Source organism: Drosophila simulans, chromosome X, assembly GCF_016746395.2.
Source record: "Drosophila simulans strain w501 chromosome X, Prin_Dsim_3.1, whole genome shotgun sequence".
In the NCBI taxonomy this organism is placed as follows: Eukaryota; Metazoa; Arthropoda; class Insecta; order Diptera; family Drosophilidae; genus Drosophila; species Drosophila simulans.
The window spans coordinates 19,908,114-19,923,821 of NC_052525.2; the positions used below are offsets into that span (position 1 = coordinate 19,908,114).

The 15,708-nt window shown below is 45.2% G+C and overlaps 2 protein-coding genes across 3 annotated transcripts; one reads left to right on the forward strand and one right to left on the reverse strand.

The window, feature by feature from the left end:
• Positions 1-109: 109 nt before the first annotated feature.
• Positions 110-4,254, forward strand: LOC27208517 (kelch-like protein 26). The gene is made up of 4 exons (XM_016184075.3): positions 110-675; positions 1,459-2,308; positions 2,397-2,756; positions 2,881-4,254. The coding sequence occupies exons 1-4, from the start codon at positions 514-516 to the stop codon at positions 3,339-3,341; spliced, it is 1,833 nt and encodes a 610-aa protein (XP_016040181.1). The 5' UTR covers positions 110-513; the 3' UTR covers positions 3,342-4,254.
• An 87-nt stretch (positions 4,255-4,341) lies between these two features.
• Positions 4,342-13,080, reverse strand: LOC6726530 (mitogen-activated protein kinase kinase kinase 7). 2 transcript variants are annotated; one of them, XM_016172299.3, is made up of 8 exons: positions 12,029-13,080; positions 11,190-11,489; positions 10,644-10,959; positions 10,403-10,584; positions 9,780-10,193; positions 9,414-9,462; positions 5,075-5,538; positions 4,342-4,982 (listed from the first exon to the last, which is right to left on the reverse strand). In XM_016172299.3, exons 1-8 carry the CDS (start codon positions 12,095-12,097, stop codon positions 4,734-4,736), a joined length of 2,043 nt encoding a protein of 680 aa, XP_016040183.1. In that variant the 5' UTR covers positions 12,098-13,080; the 3' UTR covers positions 4,342-4,733. The 2 variants fall into 2 exon arrangements, with proteins under 2 accessions (XP_016040183.1, XP_016040182.1); XM_016172298.3 differs by lacking the exons at positions 9,414-9,462; positions 9,780-10,193; positions 10,403-10,584; ... (1 more) ...; positions 11,190-11,489; positions 12,029-13,080 and adding an exon at positions 6,027-6,582.
• Positions 13,081-15,708: the final 2,628 nt, after the last annotated feature.

Consider the following 15,708-nt stretch of genomic DNA (forward strand, 5'->3'; position numbering starts at 1 on the left):
ATACTCACCCGTCTCTCAATTAAAAACGGATATATATTTGAATTTTGAAAATATAATTTTCAGCGATCGCGCTCCGCAATCGATAGCTAAATGCGCATCACTGGCGGTGCTAGCCGACTTGGCAGTTCAAACGTCAAGAGAAGAAACGTCAAACAAACGAAAAGTAAAAAGTCGAAAGGAGAAAAAGAAGCAAAGAGGCAGCAACAAGCAAAGAAATCGCACGCGAAACTTTTTTCCCTGCTAGTGTTTAGCAATAATTCACAGCTAATTTCGTGCGTATATTTGTTGTAGAACGGTTCGCAGTTCGCCAAATAACGGTTTGTGGACAGCTGGCCGCGAGTGTAAACAGAACGCGCAGCCCTCTCGCTCGCACTCGCACGCGCACCAGAAGCTCGGCCATCTCAAGTATTTCTTATCAGACGGATTCCCCAACCTTGGGCCCCCATAGGTTAACATATAGGTTAATAGCCCGCTCTAATCTTTAATCCGTTCCGAGAGAGTACAGCGTACAGCATGGCAGCGACGCCAGCAGCGACAGCAACGTCGGCTGCGGCAAAAACTCCTGCGAATCCCTTGTCCCCCGAGGAGGAGACCCTTCTGCGCGGCCTGAACAAGCTGCGCAACGAGGAGAAACTCACGGACGTCACTCTGATCGTCGAGGATCACCGATTCAAGGTAGGATCCCTCACCGAGCAACAGCTACTTGGAGCAGCCCCACCTATGGGATCTGCTTCAGAGATCGTGCCACATCTGTGGGATCAGCTGAGCCAAGAGCCGTTACGTATAGCTTCATGCCACACCAGGTGGTGGGCTGGCTCATCTCCGAAGGCGGATGAAGTTGGGTTGCACAAGCTCGGCTCCCAGAGTGCGCATAGCAAGTGTGCATAGATTATCTTTCAGAGCAACTTGGTTGTGATTAGGCTAGGTTAGTTACGGCAATACCTTCAATGGCTCCGCATAGGACAAATAGAAATCGCACTAAACCGGATTGCTCGCATCCTAAACTCGGCGGTTTGGCAATTTGGCCAGTTGGCCACTTGGTGAGCTCGTGTTAATTATATATCGGAAACCACGAAAGCATAAGGTGACTAGTTATAGGGTTAGAGTGGCAAAGTGGTAGGCGAATCGATAATCGTGGCCAGCAAAAACGCTCATCTTTACTTTCTCTTGCTAATAATGCAAAACGAAAACAAATTCGCGACACAAATTTATGTGTTTCTGCCGATGACGCATTTTGACCGCGCTACCTATGAATATTTAGGGATTCCCGGAATCGGATTCATATATGTGTGCATTCAGATACATAAATCCAGAAAATTCATAGAAATGTTTTATGATACAGATTTTCAGAAATCTGATTGAATGGGTTATTATTAGCGTTTGTCGTTACACTGGCAGCTTAATCAATAACTTATAGCAACATTTACTTATTTATTGCCATGTTTCACACTTTTACAGGCTCACCGCGTCGTCCTGGCGGCCAGCAGCGACTACTTTTGCGCCATGTTCGCCGACTGTGCCATGATTGAGTCGCGCCAGGACGAGATCAATCTCTACGGTATTAAAGCCAGGGCCATGGGCTCGATCATCGACTACATATACACATCGATGCTGGAGCTGAACTACGATAACATCGAGGAGATTCTGGCGGCAGCCACGCACGTCCAGGTGCGCGAGGTGATTGAGCGATGCACGATCTTTCTGGGCGCAAAGATCGAGATGGAAAACTGCCTGGCCATTGCGGGAATGGCCGATATCTATGGAATTATGGACTTATCCGAAAGGGCCTACCGCTATATGTGCGCTCACTTTGAGGAGTTCGCGGCCACATCGGACTTCAAGGAAATGAAGGTGGACCAGCTGCGCTTCATCCTCACCAGCAACTTTCCCATTGACGTGGCCGAGCAGGATCTGGTGCGTCTGGTATGCAGCTTTGCGATCGAACAACAGCTGAATGAGAGCGCCTTGGGGGATCTGCTGAGGCTGATCAAATGGCCACACATTAGCTATAAGTCCGTGGACGAACTGAGGAACATGAACTGCTCGCTGGATAAGGGCAATCAGCTGCCACTGCCCACCAGCTACTACAACCGAATAAAACAGGAGCACATGCGGCACCGACTCAACGGAGTGGTGCCCCTGAAGGATCAGTCACTGCCACAGGGACCAACAAACATGCGGGGCATGGAGCTGTGCCTGCTGAAGATCGGGGGCTTCGAGGGGAACGGACTGACCAATGTAATAATGTGCTTTTCGCCAAAGAAAATGAATTGGTATGAGTTGACCGCCATTCCGCACATCGATCAGTGTAAGTGTTCGGACTCGAATTAGGATAGACTTTTTTTGATATATTCTATATCATTGTATTACAATATAGATGTTCAATTGCATTCCAGGCAACTTTGGAACGGCCGTACTAAACAACAAACTGTTCATCGTGGGCGGAGCGTACGACGTCTTTTTGAAGGAGTACATCCATCCCTTTGGCTTCTGTTACTGTCCGCTCAGGAATACCTGGGTGACCATAGCACCCATTCAGCAGGATCGCTGCCGTTTCTCGTTGAACGCAGTGGGCACTCAGCATCTGTATGCGGTGGGCGGCATTATGGACGATGATAACGAAGAAACCCTGCGCATGGTCTCCAACGTGGAGCGCTACGACATCGTCAAGAATGTGTGGACCTATATGCCTAGTCTGCAGGAGAATCGCAGTCAGCATGCCGGCGTCGTTGTGGGCGACAAGCTTTACATCTCTGGTGTGTTTTCAATGCCCAAAGCAGCTTGTAAACGATGCAGGAAGTGTTCATGCATAGTTCACAATGAGCGGAAGGCGTTCGTTTCCAAGTCCCTATTTTATTGACTTTCTTTCTTATTTAACAGGTGGCGTCCACTTGGCCAACATACTGGCGAGCATGTGGGTATTCGACACAAAGACGGAAGTCTGGCAGGAGCTGGCCCCGATGCCCACGCCCTGCTGTGACCACGTTTTGGTGGCGTTGGACAATCGCATCTATGCCTGCGGCGGATGGCACGAGAGTTTGACGGAATGGCGGGTTCTGGTGGAGCACATATATGCCTATGATATTGAGACCAACACGTGGAGCCTGGAGACGAAGATACCGGCCCCCAAGTTCTACACCGGCGTGACCGCGATGGGCAGAACTATATTCTTCGTGGGCGGACTGGACTCCACGGAGTCGATTGATCGGGCCAGTGCGGAGACAATGGCCTACGACTTGGATTCCAAGAAATGGTGGCACGAAAAGGACTCGTGGGCCTCGCCCAACGATGTATGGGAATCAACCTGCGTGGCCATCTACGTGCCCAATTGCGATGCCTAACTGCTGGCCTCCACCTCCATCTCCATTCTTCCCATCGAATTTAGCGATTCTCATGATATTTTGCGAGATTTTGTGATGACTGCAGTGACAAGAATGTGCCAAGCACGGCAACAGACCGCATTTGCCTTAATTTCGCTCTCGAACGAATACACAGACAATGATAAATTATTAAATAACCTTTAATTAACTTGTATAGACCGCATATGCCTTCATTTCTCATTGATTGATAAGTCAGAGCTCGAAAAATAGGGTTTATTTGCGTGGCTGCGACTCTCCTTTAATTGCCATGCATATTTCATCCTTAAGCAAACATAATATATAAAAATGACAGATACCTGACATTCATGAGTTGGAAAATGCAGCTTTTGAAACTTATTTGAAGAATGTAAAAGCAAACATTTTAGAGCTATGTCGTGATCCAATAATGTAAATATAAAAAATCATAAAGCTTATAAAGAATTAGCATTCACGGCATCTAAATGACATATCGAATTTGTAAAACGACCAATTCATTTTGCATATACTTGCTATTAAGTTATTTCGTAGAGCTCCTTACGAAGAAACCTTTTTTACGAGCTCTGATAATAGAGTGTAAAATATGTAGAACATGTACTTAATTTGTATAAACTAGAATAAGTTCGTTCCTAATTCTGGACTGTCCTCCTGCGTCGAAGCATTCATTCATTCATAATTTTTTTTTCAACACAAGGCTTGAAAGCATCCCTATTTAAGTAAACATTAAAAGTAGTATTTCCTTGCGATTCTGAGACAAGGACACTGCCTAATTTATTGCACTAAAACGTTCTTCGTTGAATTGACGATAAGAGGAAGGACTTTCTAGGCTTACATTTTGTATATAGAATTTATTACTCAGTATTTAAGGTCGTCGGAAATAAATAGAATTATAAATCGATGTGATTTCCGCACGTTTTTCTTTGTGGCCTACACGTTCTGGATTTGGAAACTACTTTTCCATGTAATAAAAAAGGACTCCAGTTTGTTTTGTCGTTGCTTTCGATGGTTTTTATATTTTTTTTGGTCTACTCCTTGTCAGTTTCCTCGAACAGATACATGTGCTAATGCTAAGTGTACTTTAAGCTTAATCATAATATTAAAACCTAAACAAAGTTTGCGAGACGGCTAATGGGTCGAAACAGTTGTTTGCTAAACTAAAAGAAACACGGACTGAATACGCTTAGACTTAAACAAAGAACGCTTACAACGAAATAGTCATAGATATAGAAATAAACAAAGTGCTATGGCTAATCGTACGGATACAGACTACGAATATTGGATTACAGATTACAGATTACAGATAACGGATTGCCGATTAAAGTTTACAGTACTAGCCTAAAAGACATAGAGAGTCGATCGATCCGGCAGCGCACGAGACTACGCGTTGTGATGCGGTGGGATGACCACCCAGCCTTCTTCCATGGACTCTGAGCCTCCGCACACCGACCCGGGCAGCAGTCCACAGACCTCATCCTGCAGGGCAAGCAAATGCGGATTCGGATGCGAGTGTGGATGCTGATGCGGATGCGGGTGCGGATGAGGCTGAGGGTGCGGATGATGGCCGGCCGCAAGTTGGCGTGAAGCGTACTGCTGCTGCAGATTGTTGTAAAGACTCTGGAGACCCTCCTGAGTAAATAAAAAACAAAGTCACAGATATTATATTTTCAGGACACTTTATGGAATCAAAAAAAGAGCTTAATTTCTGAGGCTAAGCTCACCTTGTCCTTCATCTTGCGCAGAAGCTCCTGCTTCTGTTCGCGCTCGGTTCGGTCCATCTGCACGATGAGCTTGTCCTTGAAGTCCTGCGCGTAGTAGAGGTTCGTGTCGACGCTCAGGTACTCCTTGGCCATGTGTCGGTGCTCCCGGTAGATGAGCTGCGATTCGGCATCGTTGGGTATCGGCGGCTCTGGCTGGAGCTCCGGATCAAGAATCTCGGCCAGTGATTGCTCGGTGCCGTCGTTCTCATCCTCGTCGGGATCCACGTCGACGTCCAGCGAGTTGACAATCTCCTGCTCATACTCTTGTTCCTGCAGCTCCTCATCCGCCGCTTGCCGACCATTCGCATGGCTCAGCAGTCCGTTCGAGTGGGCGTGGATGCCGCCGTTGTTGTTGCTCAGATCCGTGGTCATCATCACCGGCTTGGTGTCCGTCACCGTGAGTCGTTCGCGGCCATCGCTCTTTGCTGCAATGACAGGTCCGTTCAAGTAAGCATTATTGATAGCCAGTTCAAATCCCTTCAATAATCAGGGAATAGTGCCCATTTAGATTCCGATTTAAATGAGATTGTTTCAACCATACACTCCCGAAATTATTCAGTTCAAATCCAGCTAGTACTACTCTTATGCGATTATTAAGCTTGAAACTTAACTTCTACATGACTATCTTTAAGATAGTCGATGACTTTCATTCTTTTCCATTCATATTCCTTTAACTGCTAACCAAAACCTAAGATTCACCTAAACGTAAGTCAAAGCAAATTGAAATATGTGCATCAATATATAAATCGAAGTGCGTGATCCTAAGATCCTATTAATTTCAAGCAATAAATACTTAGTATTCCAAGCACTGAAAGAAACTAAGAGTCCGAAGGAAACACAATCAACTTAAGAGCAACTCCTGGCCAGATTAGAGGGTCCTCCAAAGGATGCGTGTTCGGGACCGACCACCTACTATATATGATCCAACAACTGTGCAGATCGCTGGTCTGTTTGGTGTTGATCAGGGCGCGTGTGTCGCACATCTTGGGATTGCAGGATTTCTGTGGTGCCACTGTGGCTATATGGAACTCGCATCGGAAGGTGCGCCACACTCAGCAGTATGCGGATGAAAATCCTTCACATTGTTTGTACCCGCACTCTGGCACTTTTCTTTTCTCCGCCGTTGATTTTCTTGCGATGACGTGTTTTCCGCACACACAACTCGGTTCAGTTCAGTTCGGTTCAGATCTGCTGCTCGCTATTTTCCACCGAACAACACACTTGTGCCTTTTTGTTTTTCCTACTTTGTTGTTTTCGATTCGGGGGAAAACAAACCGCAAACAAATCGCGAAAATGTTGTGGAAATTTCAATCGCAAACGGGCGGCTTCGACGCTTTTTTAGGGGGCATTTCCTGGCCAAACGCTTCTGGCCGCGAGGTTCGTTTCGGCCAAGTTCCGCGGCAAAGTGCGCTGCAGACGATCCCGATCACTCCGGAACATTTCGCGTACCACTCAATATCGCACGGCTCTCGGACGCACACTGAGGCCAGAGCCGAGACGTCCACATCCACATCCACATCCACGTTCGCCGTAGAGCAAACAAACGCGCCAATTCTCGCGCCGGGGATTGCCTTCTAAACGCTCCGCAGATGTGGCAAGATCGCTCGTATCTGGTCGGCACCGACGGGGAATTCGGTGTGTCGGAGGTTATATACTATACACGGAGGCCCCGATGACGATGACGCGGCCAGAACGCAAATCCGTGGCATCATTCCCACTCGGCGGGGCGGAAAACGCCCCGAGATGTGCGGGTTAAGTGGTTTCTTTGCCTGGGACACGCAGTAAGCACAGGCAATCGGTGGTGGGTGAGTCATTCGGCGAACTGATTTGAAAAACGTTTTCGAAAACCGCACTCAGTGACTAAGCACTTACAGGTACTTCCAAATACAGGCGATTGCAGTACAGTCGAAATACATTTTCGAAAACGTATACCTCCTATTAAAAATGCATGTATCTGAACAGTTTAAATCGGCTACTGTAGCGAATGACTCACTAAATCCTGGTCATGTTATTATCCAAAATACAGGCATTTCATTGGGCAAGATGCTATCATTTCGCTAGATGGTATAAACCATTTATGGGCGCAGGAAATACTAGTTTTCCATCTACAGTACAGTTCGTAAGTCACCCTGATGAGAGATAACCCTTTCGAGCGAGATCCCCGATGAATAGACAACCACCCACCCACCAAATTCCATGACGAACCAAAAGTCAATGAAGATTCATTCAAATTCGATGCGGCGAACATCGATCGAAAGCGGTGATTAATGCAGTCGGCATCTGCAGTTGGGAAATCTCAGGGGAGTGCGGTGCGGACGGAGAACGGAATAATTTCCCTGCACTAAAAGAAAATGTTAGTTCCCAAGAAAATAGCGAAAGGATATGGCTTAAATGCTGCACTTGAAGTGGATGATTCCCATTTTCGTTTAGATTGTTACTACTACTCGGGGTGAAGATAGAATCTAACAATGGCTTTTACTCCGCTTCCCAGCGCATTTCTTGCTGTGTATTAGATTCTGACGCAGCCGGCGAACTCCGAGAACATCGAGAGCCAAAAAGTATCTCGACTCGGCCGTTGATGCATTTACTATTTACACATTGCCAGCGCAGTACATGGCTTCCATATACCATGTGTCAGATACAAATCCTATATGGCATATACTATATGCTTATATATGTACGAATTCTGGGCGATATATGGCATATAGCATGGGCATATGGCATCTATGTGGCTATGTAAGTCGGAGATCTCGTCCGTCTGTGTCAACCGAGAGCCAAGTGAGATTTGCCCGCTCGATTCGACGGCTCCCACCGATTATACAAATCGGTAACATCGTTCCGCACATATGTATGCACACACATATATCCGCTATATGCCCCGATCTATATATAAGTTCTACGATCTGCCATCTGTGTGTATGTGCGCCATATAGACGAAATCGAAATAAAAGTGAGATTATTGCCGGGTGAGTCATGTTTCGCGTTTCGCTGGGGCTGATGCTCAAAAGTCCGTGGCGATCGCATCGTCATGTGTGCGTTCCTATATTTCTATATCTGCTCCGATCTCCCCGAGCACCGCCCATCCTGCCACCCACCCCACCCCCTTCCTTACCCATCACCCGGCGGGGTGTTGTTGTTTATGCTCGCCGGGCGGCAGCGACGGAGCATGCCTTCGGCTATAAATCTGTCCCAAAATTGCCAGGCTAACAAATTACAAATTATTTAATTGTGCAGCGAAATTGTGTGCAACTATTTGGGGCCGCTACCGTGGAATTGCCGCGGGTATATCGGTTTAACGTTTCATACACTTCTTGTTCGATGGAAGCTTTGGTAAAATGGCCAGCTCATGAAATTTCGTGAAGGAATAGTTTTAAATGCGTCTTATATTTAGCTAATGAAAGCAACCTCTGCTTGTGAACATCTGAATATAAAAATAGGCTAGATTCATGGCTAAGAAATTCCCGATCTATCCCAACTACGTACGCCCCACAGCATTGCGAGATCCCAAATCTAATCCCATCCCATCCGATCCGTTCCGATTCGAATGAGCGCACTAAATATTTATAATTTATAGGCCGCACAGCCAGACCATTGACAATTGAATAATGTTCAAAAGATGCCTTGTGCATTCGCAAGTATGTGCATAATGCAAAAACACCGCGGCGGCCAATTAACCAGGCATTGGCGAGTGCATTGTTTACACTGGGCGAAAATGCGTCACCTGCGAACAGCTGTCGTGCCACAGAAGTGGACACAATGCGTCAAGCTGGGACGCTCTAGTAAGAGTGACCTGCGGCAATGGAGTCGAAACTCGGATACCCTAGTTCCACGATTTAAGTGAGTCGATTCAAAGAGGTTTTAATACATGAGGCTGTTCACCTTGACAGTAAGACGAATCATTATTTAAATTTATAGGCCTCTATGACTATGCGTTCCCAACACGAATCCGTCAACTTCAGTTCTTAGGCCCTATTATATTATTTCTAGCAGAGTTCGAAGTTATACTATCTATATATCTATCCACTACTAATGTTCCACAAATAAGATAGCGTATATATTCAATTGATAAAATAACTTGTGAATGTTTGTGCAACTAAGACGTTTCCTTTGGGCATTGAAATATTGTTGTTATTAAATATAAAATAAAATATATAAAAATGGGTCCACGCCATTGTGTCTCTGAACGACGGCAAAGTGCGTGTGATTCATGGCCGACGTGGGAAAGCGGGCGGAAAACAAACGGACAGCAGGTGGGTTCATAGACGTACGCAAGATCACACATTAGCGATGGCAAACTCACCGTTCGTGCTGCTGCTGCTGCTTTCGCTGTGACTCAGATCAAAGCCGTTCTGGAGGAAAAAGATCGTGGGAAACTATTACTCAGTGATCAACATTGCATCTACAAGTTAGTGGTGTTTTTGGGAACAATTTGGACAATTCTCAAGGCTAAATTATTACTATTACATGCTATTAAATGAATGTTACTGCCAAAGCTATGTGTGCACATTAAAAGGCTCGTTTAGATTGACATCGATTTAGATCTATACACTTCGGAATATAAACAAACATAATTTGCATTCGAGATCAATACTTAAGGACAAAAAAACACTAGTGAGAGCATCAAATGTTCCCAATAACACCAATAACACGATAGCCCAAGACGTACCGCCTCCACGTCGAGGGTGAGCTGCTCCATGGGCTTGCAGGCCATCAGGATCATGCCGTTCCGGATCGTCTCGAGGCGCTGGGTGGCCTCCACCGACGAGGTGAGGTTGAAGCTATCGTTCCAGCTCTCGTTGCTCTCCTCCTCGGGAATCGCGTCCCAGCGATTGCTGACCATGTGGAATATCGGATTATTGTCCAATTGGCCCGAGTTCGTCGGCGTGATGTCCGATGATGTTGATGAGGTATTTTCGGTCATTGAGCTAGTCGTTGTTTTTGATATTGCTATCGCGTTCACATTGGCGTTGGCCGCCGTTGTCGGTGTTAACTGTGTGGACGAGGGGCTCAGTTCCCCCTCCTGCGAACTGAGGCTATCCGGTTGAGCGGCCACCGTGCCGTCGCTCTCTTTGGTGACAATCTGCGAGCAGTTCAAGGATCAAGAGTTAGCATTGTAATCCGTATAGGGCAATGTTGCATTTAGTGCCAAACAATATCGAATTTAAATTAAATCTTATAGAACGGGCAAAGTAAAAGAACGCTTTCCTCAATAGAAGAAAACTTTCTTCCTTCCTTGCAATTGACCCTTTTACAATTGTTTATTGACCCACTAAGCCACTAAAGTCTTACCTGTTGATTAACAAACGTGTATTCCAGGGCCTTGTCCGCCCCCGTATAGTCCTTGACGATCTCGTGCATGACGCCCACTATGTACTGCATCGACGGGCGATCCTCGGGCACCGTTTTCCAGCAGGCGGTCATCAGGTCCTCGATGCGCTTGGGGCAGGTGGTCAGCAGCGGCGGGCGTTCACCTGCGAGGAGCACAGATCTTGATAAACTCGATGGAAAAGGAGTGAATTGGAGGACGCACCCTTGTAGATCTTCCACTGGATGGTGTAGGCATTGTCGATGCCTTTAAAGGGCTGCTTCCTGGACAGCACCTCCCATAGCACAATGGCCCAGCTGAAAATGTCACACTTCTCCGTATACTTGGAGCCTTCGAAGACCTCGGGCGCCATCCAAGCGGCACTGCCGCGATTGTTGGTCATCATGGTCGACTTGTCCGCCACCGTGCCGAAGTCGCATATCTTCAGATTGCGTCCCTTGTTGGTCAGGAGCAGGTTCAGCGGCTTCACGTCGCGATGTATCAGGGGTTTTGGCGTCATGGCATGCAAATATGCCAGACCCTGGAGAGGAAAACAAATGAAAATGTAATTGTAAATTGTAAAACAAATGACTATTATTTTAATTCGGGTTATGTGGAATAGCTATTGAAATTGTTTGAGTAATCATGCAAACAATGTGATTTACCACAATTCATTTGAGTCATTATTTCACCAGGTAATATCAACGAATTGGATGGACAATCTTACAGGGTTGGGCTCTACGTTAAAACCGCCCCTCGACGACGACCTACCTCTGCACACTGGCGCGCCCAGCTCATGGCGTGGGCTAGAGAATATGCCGGCTTCACCTTGCCGTGAAGGAAGTTGTGCAGCGATCCACCTTCGGCGAACTCCATTATCAGGTAGGTGGCCTGCTGGTACGAGGATATGCCGTGCAGGGCGATGATGTTCGGGTGCTTCACGCGCGACAGCTGCTTCACCTCCTTCTCGATGTCCTTCTGCTCGGCGCTGGCGAAGAACTCCTTGACGGCCACCAGCTTGTCGCGCCAAACGGCCTTGCAGACCACTCCGTAGGACCCATGGCCGACTTTCTGCGGGGGAAAAAAGGGAGGAGGTATTAGATCTGAATCCACAGTTGTACCCTTGTGCAAAACTCCTCAATACTAATACTGTTTGAATTGACTACAAGTAGAACAGACGTACGAATTGTGATGGGCAAATTTGAAATTCATTGCTTATCATACTGATAAGATCGTATCGTAAATCCTATCATAAATAAATATGCTGAGATATGTCTGCAGTCTGCAGTTTGTTTTAAAATGTTTCAAACGAAAACCTAAAACGAATGTAAGCATTAAGGAATGCGTAAGTAAAAAAGTTTAAAATATAAAACCTTTTTGGGTTTTCAACAGAGCTGTAACACAGCATACATCTTTAAAACAAAAAATAACCTTTTATAGATTAAAACATGCTTTTTGAAAGTGTGATAATCGTCTGACTAACTAAGAATGAGCTCTTGCTCTGCCCTAAATGGAACATGATTACTGCTTGTTTATCGTTTCGAGATTGCGTATACGTATACACCAATAGGAGCCCTGCACTTTGGGTATATTCCGTTTGGTATGCACACCTCTCTTAGTGTTAGCTCACTGAAGTCCACATAGGCTGCGTGCAGTGCTTCCAGCGATGCTGTGGCCATCTCCGTAGAACGCTAAGTATCCTGGTGTTCCTTACTTGCTTTTCAGATGCAGCTTCCGTTTGTCAGTGTTTTGGCTCACAAATGAGTTCTAGTTTACTAGTTGCAGTTGCATTTGGCGCGGCTGATTACCAGGTCTAAAGTTCTCTGCAACTGTCCAGGTATGCCACCGATTCCTTGCCTCAAGGCTCTCTTATATGGCGTCCAGGTGGTGCGCTATTTTGGGAGAATTATCGGGATTCCGCCTGCTTAGGCCAAGATTCCGTGGGTTCCCGATTTCATTCCTGGCTAGCTGTGTCTTTGGTTTCCTCTTGGGGACAGACTTTCCGGAATCTTTGCAAGATCTAGACCTGGACTCATCATAAAGTTTCTTGCCTCTGCATAGATTGGGACTGGCAACTTTTACCACGTCATTTTGCGAGGATATGGTGTGTTTCGCAGTTCCCAGGAGACTTCAGATGTTCTCTAGATTCCTCAGCTGCAGGTTCCTGGACAAAGTGGTGCCTGATGCCAACCCGAGTGGATCGGTATCCGTGTTCCGCCGATTTCCAAGACACCGCGGTCTCCGTGACCTTTGCAGTCTGCCTGGTTTCACCACTCGTGCTACCGGAAGCCTTCTTCAGACGGAGATGATTGCTGTGCAGGACTGGGAATGGGACTGTGGGGTAGAATGAGCAGGCGGTGGACAGCAAGAAGGTGGCTAGAAGAGGGGGGCACGAGTTTATATCGACCAGCGGAGAGGGCCCAGTGCGCACATCACATCCTGGCCGGGATTCCTCCGGATTCCGGGCTCAATGCTTGAACAGATGGCGTCTGCATCGGACGCTTCCTTGGCGGGTTCTTGCGTTCTTCGCTGTAGATATACGCCGTACTTTTCAAGTACAAACTTGTTTTTTTTTAATAATTTAACAAGACCGTCATCGATATATTAGTGCCAGCTATCGGGCGCAAGGTACGTCGATATTTTTGCTTAGCACCGTGTGGGCTCGCCGATAACGATAATAATGGTATTTGTACTTTTAATCCGAGCTACATCGTCTATCCATTTAACGACTAATTATTATTTGTGCAACATATTTTCAAAAATTAGTCATCATTTTAATTCTCACACGAGATACCAATACTGCCAATAAAAATAGTGATGACATCTCGTCAGAAAAGCTGTGTCGCCCTCTGGCGCTTTGCTTGCGTCTCGGGTACACATTACCTCCGATAGATGGCACCAGTACATCCCATTTCGAGAGTTTCCAATCGTTGTTGTATTTGTATTTATATATTCTTGATCAGCGTATATTACGATATTTAAACTAAATTTATATCTATGTCATAATGTTCTTAATGTCACCGGATTTTAAATGAGTAACTAATTTAATTTATGAGTTATGAATCCCAATCTTTTCAATTAAAGTCCCGCACTTGGCTGATGTGAATATTTTGTTGGGACCTTTTTTAAATATCTTTCCTTTTTCTTTGGTAGGTTTGAAAAATTATTCATATTTATAGCCGTTACTCGTAGAGTTCAAGGGTATACCAAATTCGTTGAAAAGTATGTAACAGGCGAAGGAAGCGTTTCCGACTATATAAAGTATATATATTCTTGATCAGGATCAATAGCCGAGTCGATCTAGCCATAAGTCTATCCGTATGAACGTCGAAATCTTAGGAACTATAAAAGCTAGAAAGCATTCAGCATACTGCATACATATGTATGTATGTATGTACATTCATTTTAGACCCATGTTGCCACGCCCACCCTAACGCCCACAAACGCCTGTATCGCCACAAATTTTAATTTTGTTTTCAATTTATTGCGCAACATCTATCGAAATCCCAAAAAAATTATGAAATTTTGCGTTCGCACTCACACTAGCTGAGTAACGGGTATCTGATAGTCGGGGAACTTGACTATAGTTTTCATTCTTGTTTTGATCAGGTCTTTAACTGAGATATGCCATTATTTGCCAGATTATGGCAACAATTTTAAACTGAATAAAAGGAAAATAAATAAAAGGAAATAAAAGGAAACACTTTAAAATTCAAATTATTTTTGATCAAGTTGGCTATGCTTTCGATTGTCATAATATTTCGTTCCGCCGGAATAATTAGTTCACTTTCGTTTCACTACTTGACTGAGAAACAAGCTCCAGAGCACAACCTAATTCAGAAATGTCGGAGAATTCGAGCGCGGAAGCAAGGCCATTTGGAAACGACGAGTTGACAGAGGATCCTGAGCTGCCGAGTGAACCGAAGGTGGGTTCGTAGTCCTCAGGTTCTTCTTCTTCGATAACTGAAGTTTCTTTGAATACGATAAATGTGTCTACCCAGAAGATGCCTGCGAAGTTCCAGCCCCTCCTAGAGAAACTAGAGCGCCTGAATAGAGAGATGGCCTGGGAGGAGGAATTGAATGGGCTGTTCAATCGCCTCTTTGCTGCAATCCTAGCAGAAGTACATAAAATATAGTATATGCGACTCTGTTCACCTATTCCCAACATACCAATGTATTATCAAATGGTGTAATTGTTGACGCATAAATATATCATAAGCATCCCAGATATGGAGCTTTAATTAGCACATTTTATCTTTTGCATTTTCTTTTTACTTCCGAATTCGGAGTGGGTATACACTATTACAAGTGTCAATTGAATCGTTCAAATAATTAAAGATCATCTGGCGTGGTAGATGGGTAGATGACTTTGCAGGACTGTTTTCTTTCCATACCCGTGGAGTAAAGGGACCCCTCAGTCCTCAGAGACGTCTTTTTCGATAACCGAGGCTTCGTCTTCGATAACCGTCGATCCTGAAAACATCGATGCCAATACATATATGGGATTTGTGTTGGCCTATTTCCAAATTATCAATGCACTACGGTAACATTATGGTCTTACTGTTAACATGTTAACATGTTAATACATGTTATGAGCAATCTTAAAATGGTTCGTTAATTAGCACAAAACATTCTATATTTTGCCTTATTTTACATCCAAATCGGTTGATTTTGTTATCCTGCCGCTTGTTATTATGGAGAAGAGACTGATTCAGACCCTTCAAAAGAAGGGTGATCAGGATTACTGTCCAAGCTAGAAATAAAATTTTGACTCTTAACTGATATATGCCATTATGTGCTAGATTATAGCTGTTCCGATATAAAAGGAAACACTTTAAAATTCAAATTATTTTTGATCAAGTAGGCTATGCTTTCGATTGTCATAATATTTCGTTCCGCCGGAATATTTAGTTCACTTTCGTTTCACTACTTGACTGAGAAACAAGCTCCAGAGCACAACCTAATTCAGAAATGATGGAGAATTCCGACGCGGAAGCAGAGGCAACTGGAAGCGACGAGATCTTGACGACAGGGGATCCCGAGCAGCCAAGTGGATCGGAGGAGGGTTCGCAGTCCTCAGATTCCGAGGAAGAATTCCAGCGCCTCGAGGAGCATGTAAAGGCCTTGGAAAGGAGGATTGCCCAGGACAGGGAAAAGAGAAGGAATTTATTCATTCGCTTCATGAATTTATTCCTCGATATACTAGAAGCGATATAGTATTTGCGATTTCTGTTAACCTATTCCCAAAATAACAATGTACTATCAAATGGTATAAGTGTTGACGCATAAA

Bases quoted from the DNA above. Each gene is read 5' to 3' on its own strand.
- LOC27208517 (XM_016184075.3), top strand. From the start codon at position 514: ATGGCAGCGACGCCAGCAGCGACAGCAACGTCGGCTGCGGCAAAAACT. The intron at 676-1,458 runs GTAGGATCCCTC...ACACTTTTACAG, and splicing joins TCGAGGATCACCGATTCAAG to GCTCACCGCGTCGTCCTGGC. The intron at 2,757-2,880 runs GTGTGTTTTCAA...CTTATTTAACAG, and splicing joins CGACAAGCTTTACATCTCTG to GTGGCGTCCACTTGGCCAAC.
- LOC6726530 (XM_016172299.3), bottom strand. From the start codon at position 12,097: ATGGCCACAGCATCGCTGGAAGCACTGCACGCAGCCTATGTGGACTTC. The intron at 10,194-10,402 runs GTAAGACTTTAG...AACTGCTCGCAG, and splicing joins ACACGTTTGTTAATCAACAG to ATTGTCACCAAAGAGAGCGA. The intron at 4,983-5,074 runs GTGAGCTTAGCC...TTATTTACTCAG, and splicing joins TGCGCAAGATGAAGGACAAG to GAGGGTCTCCAGAGTCTTTA.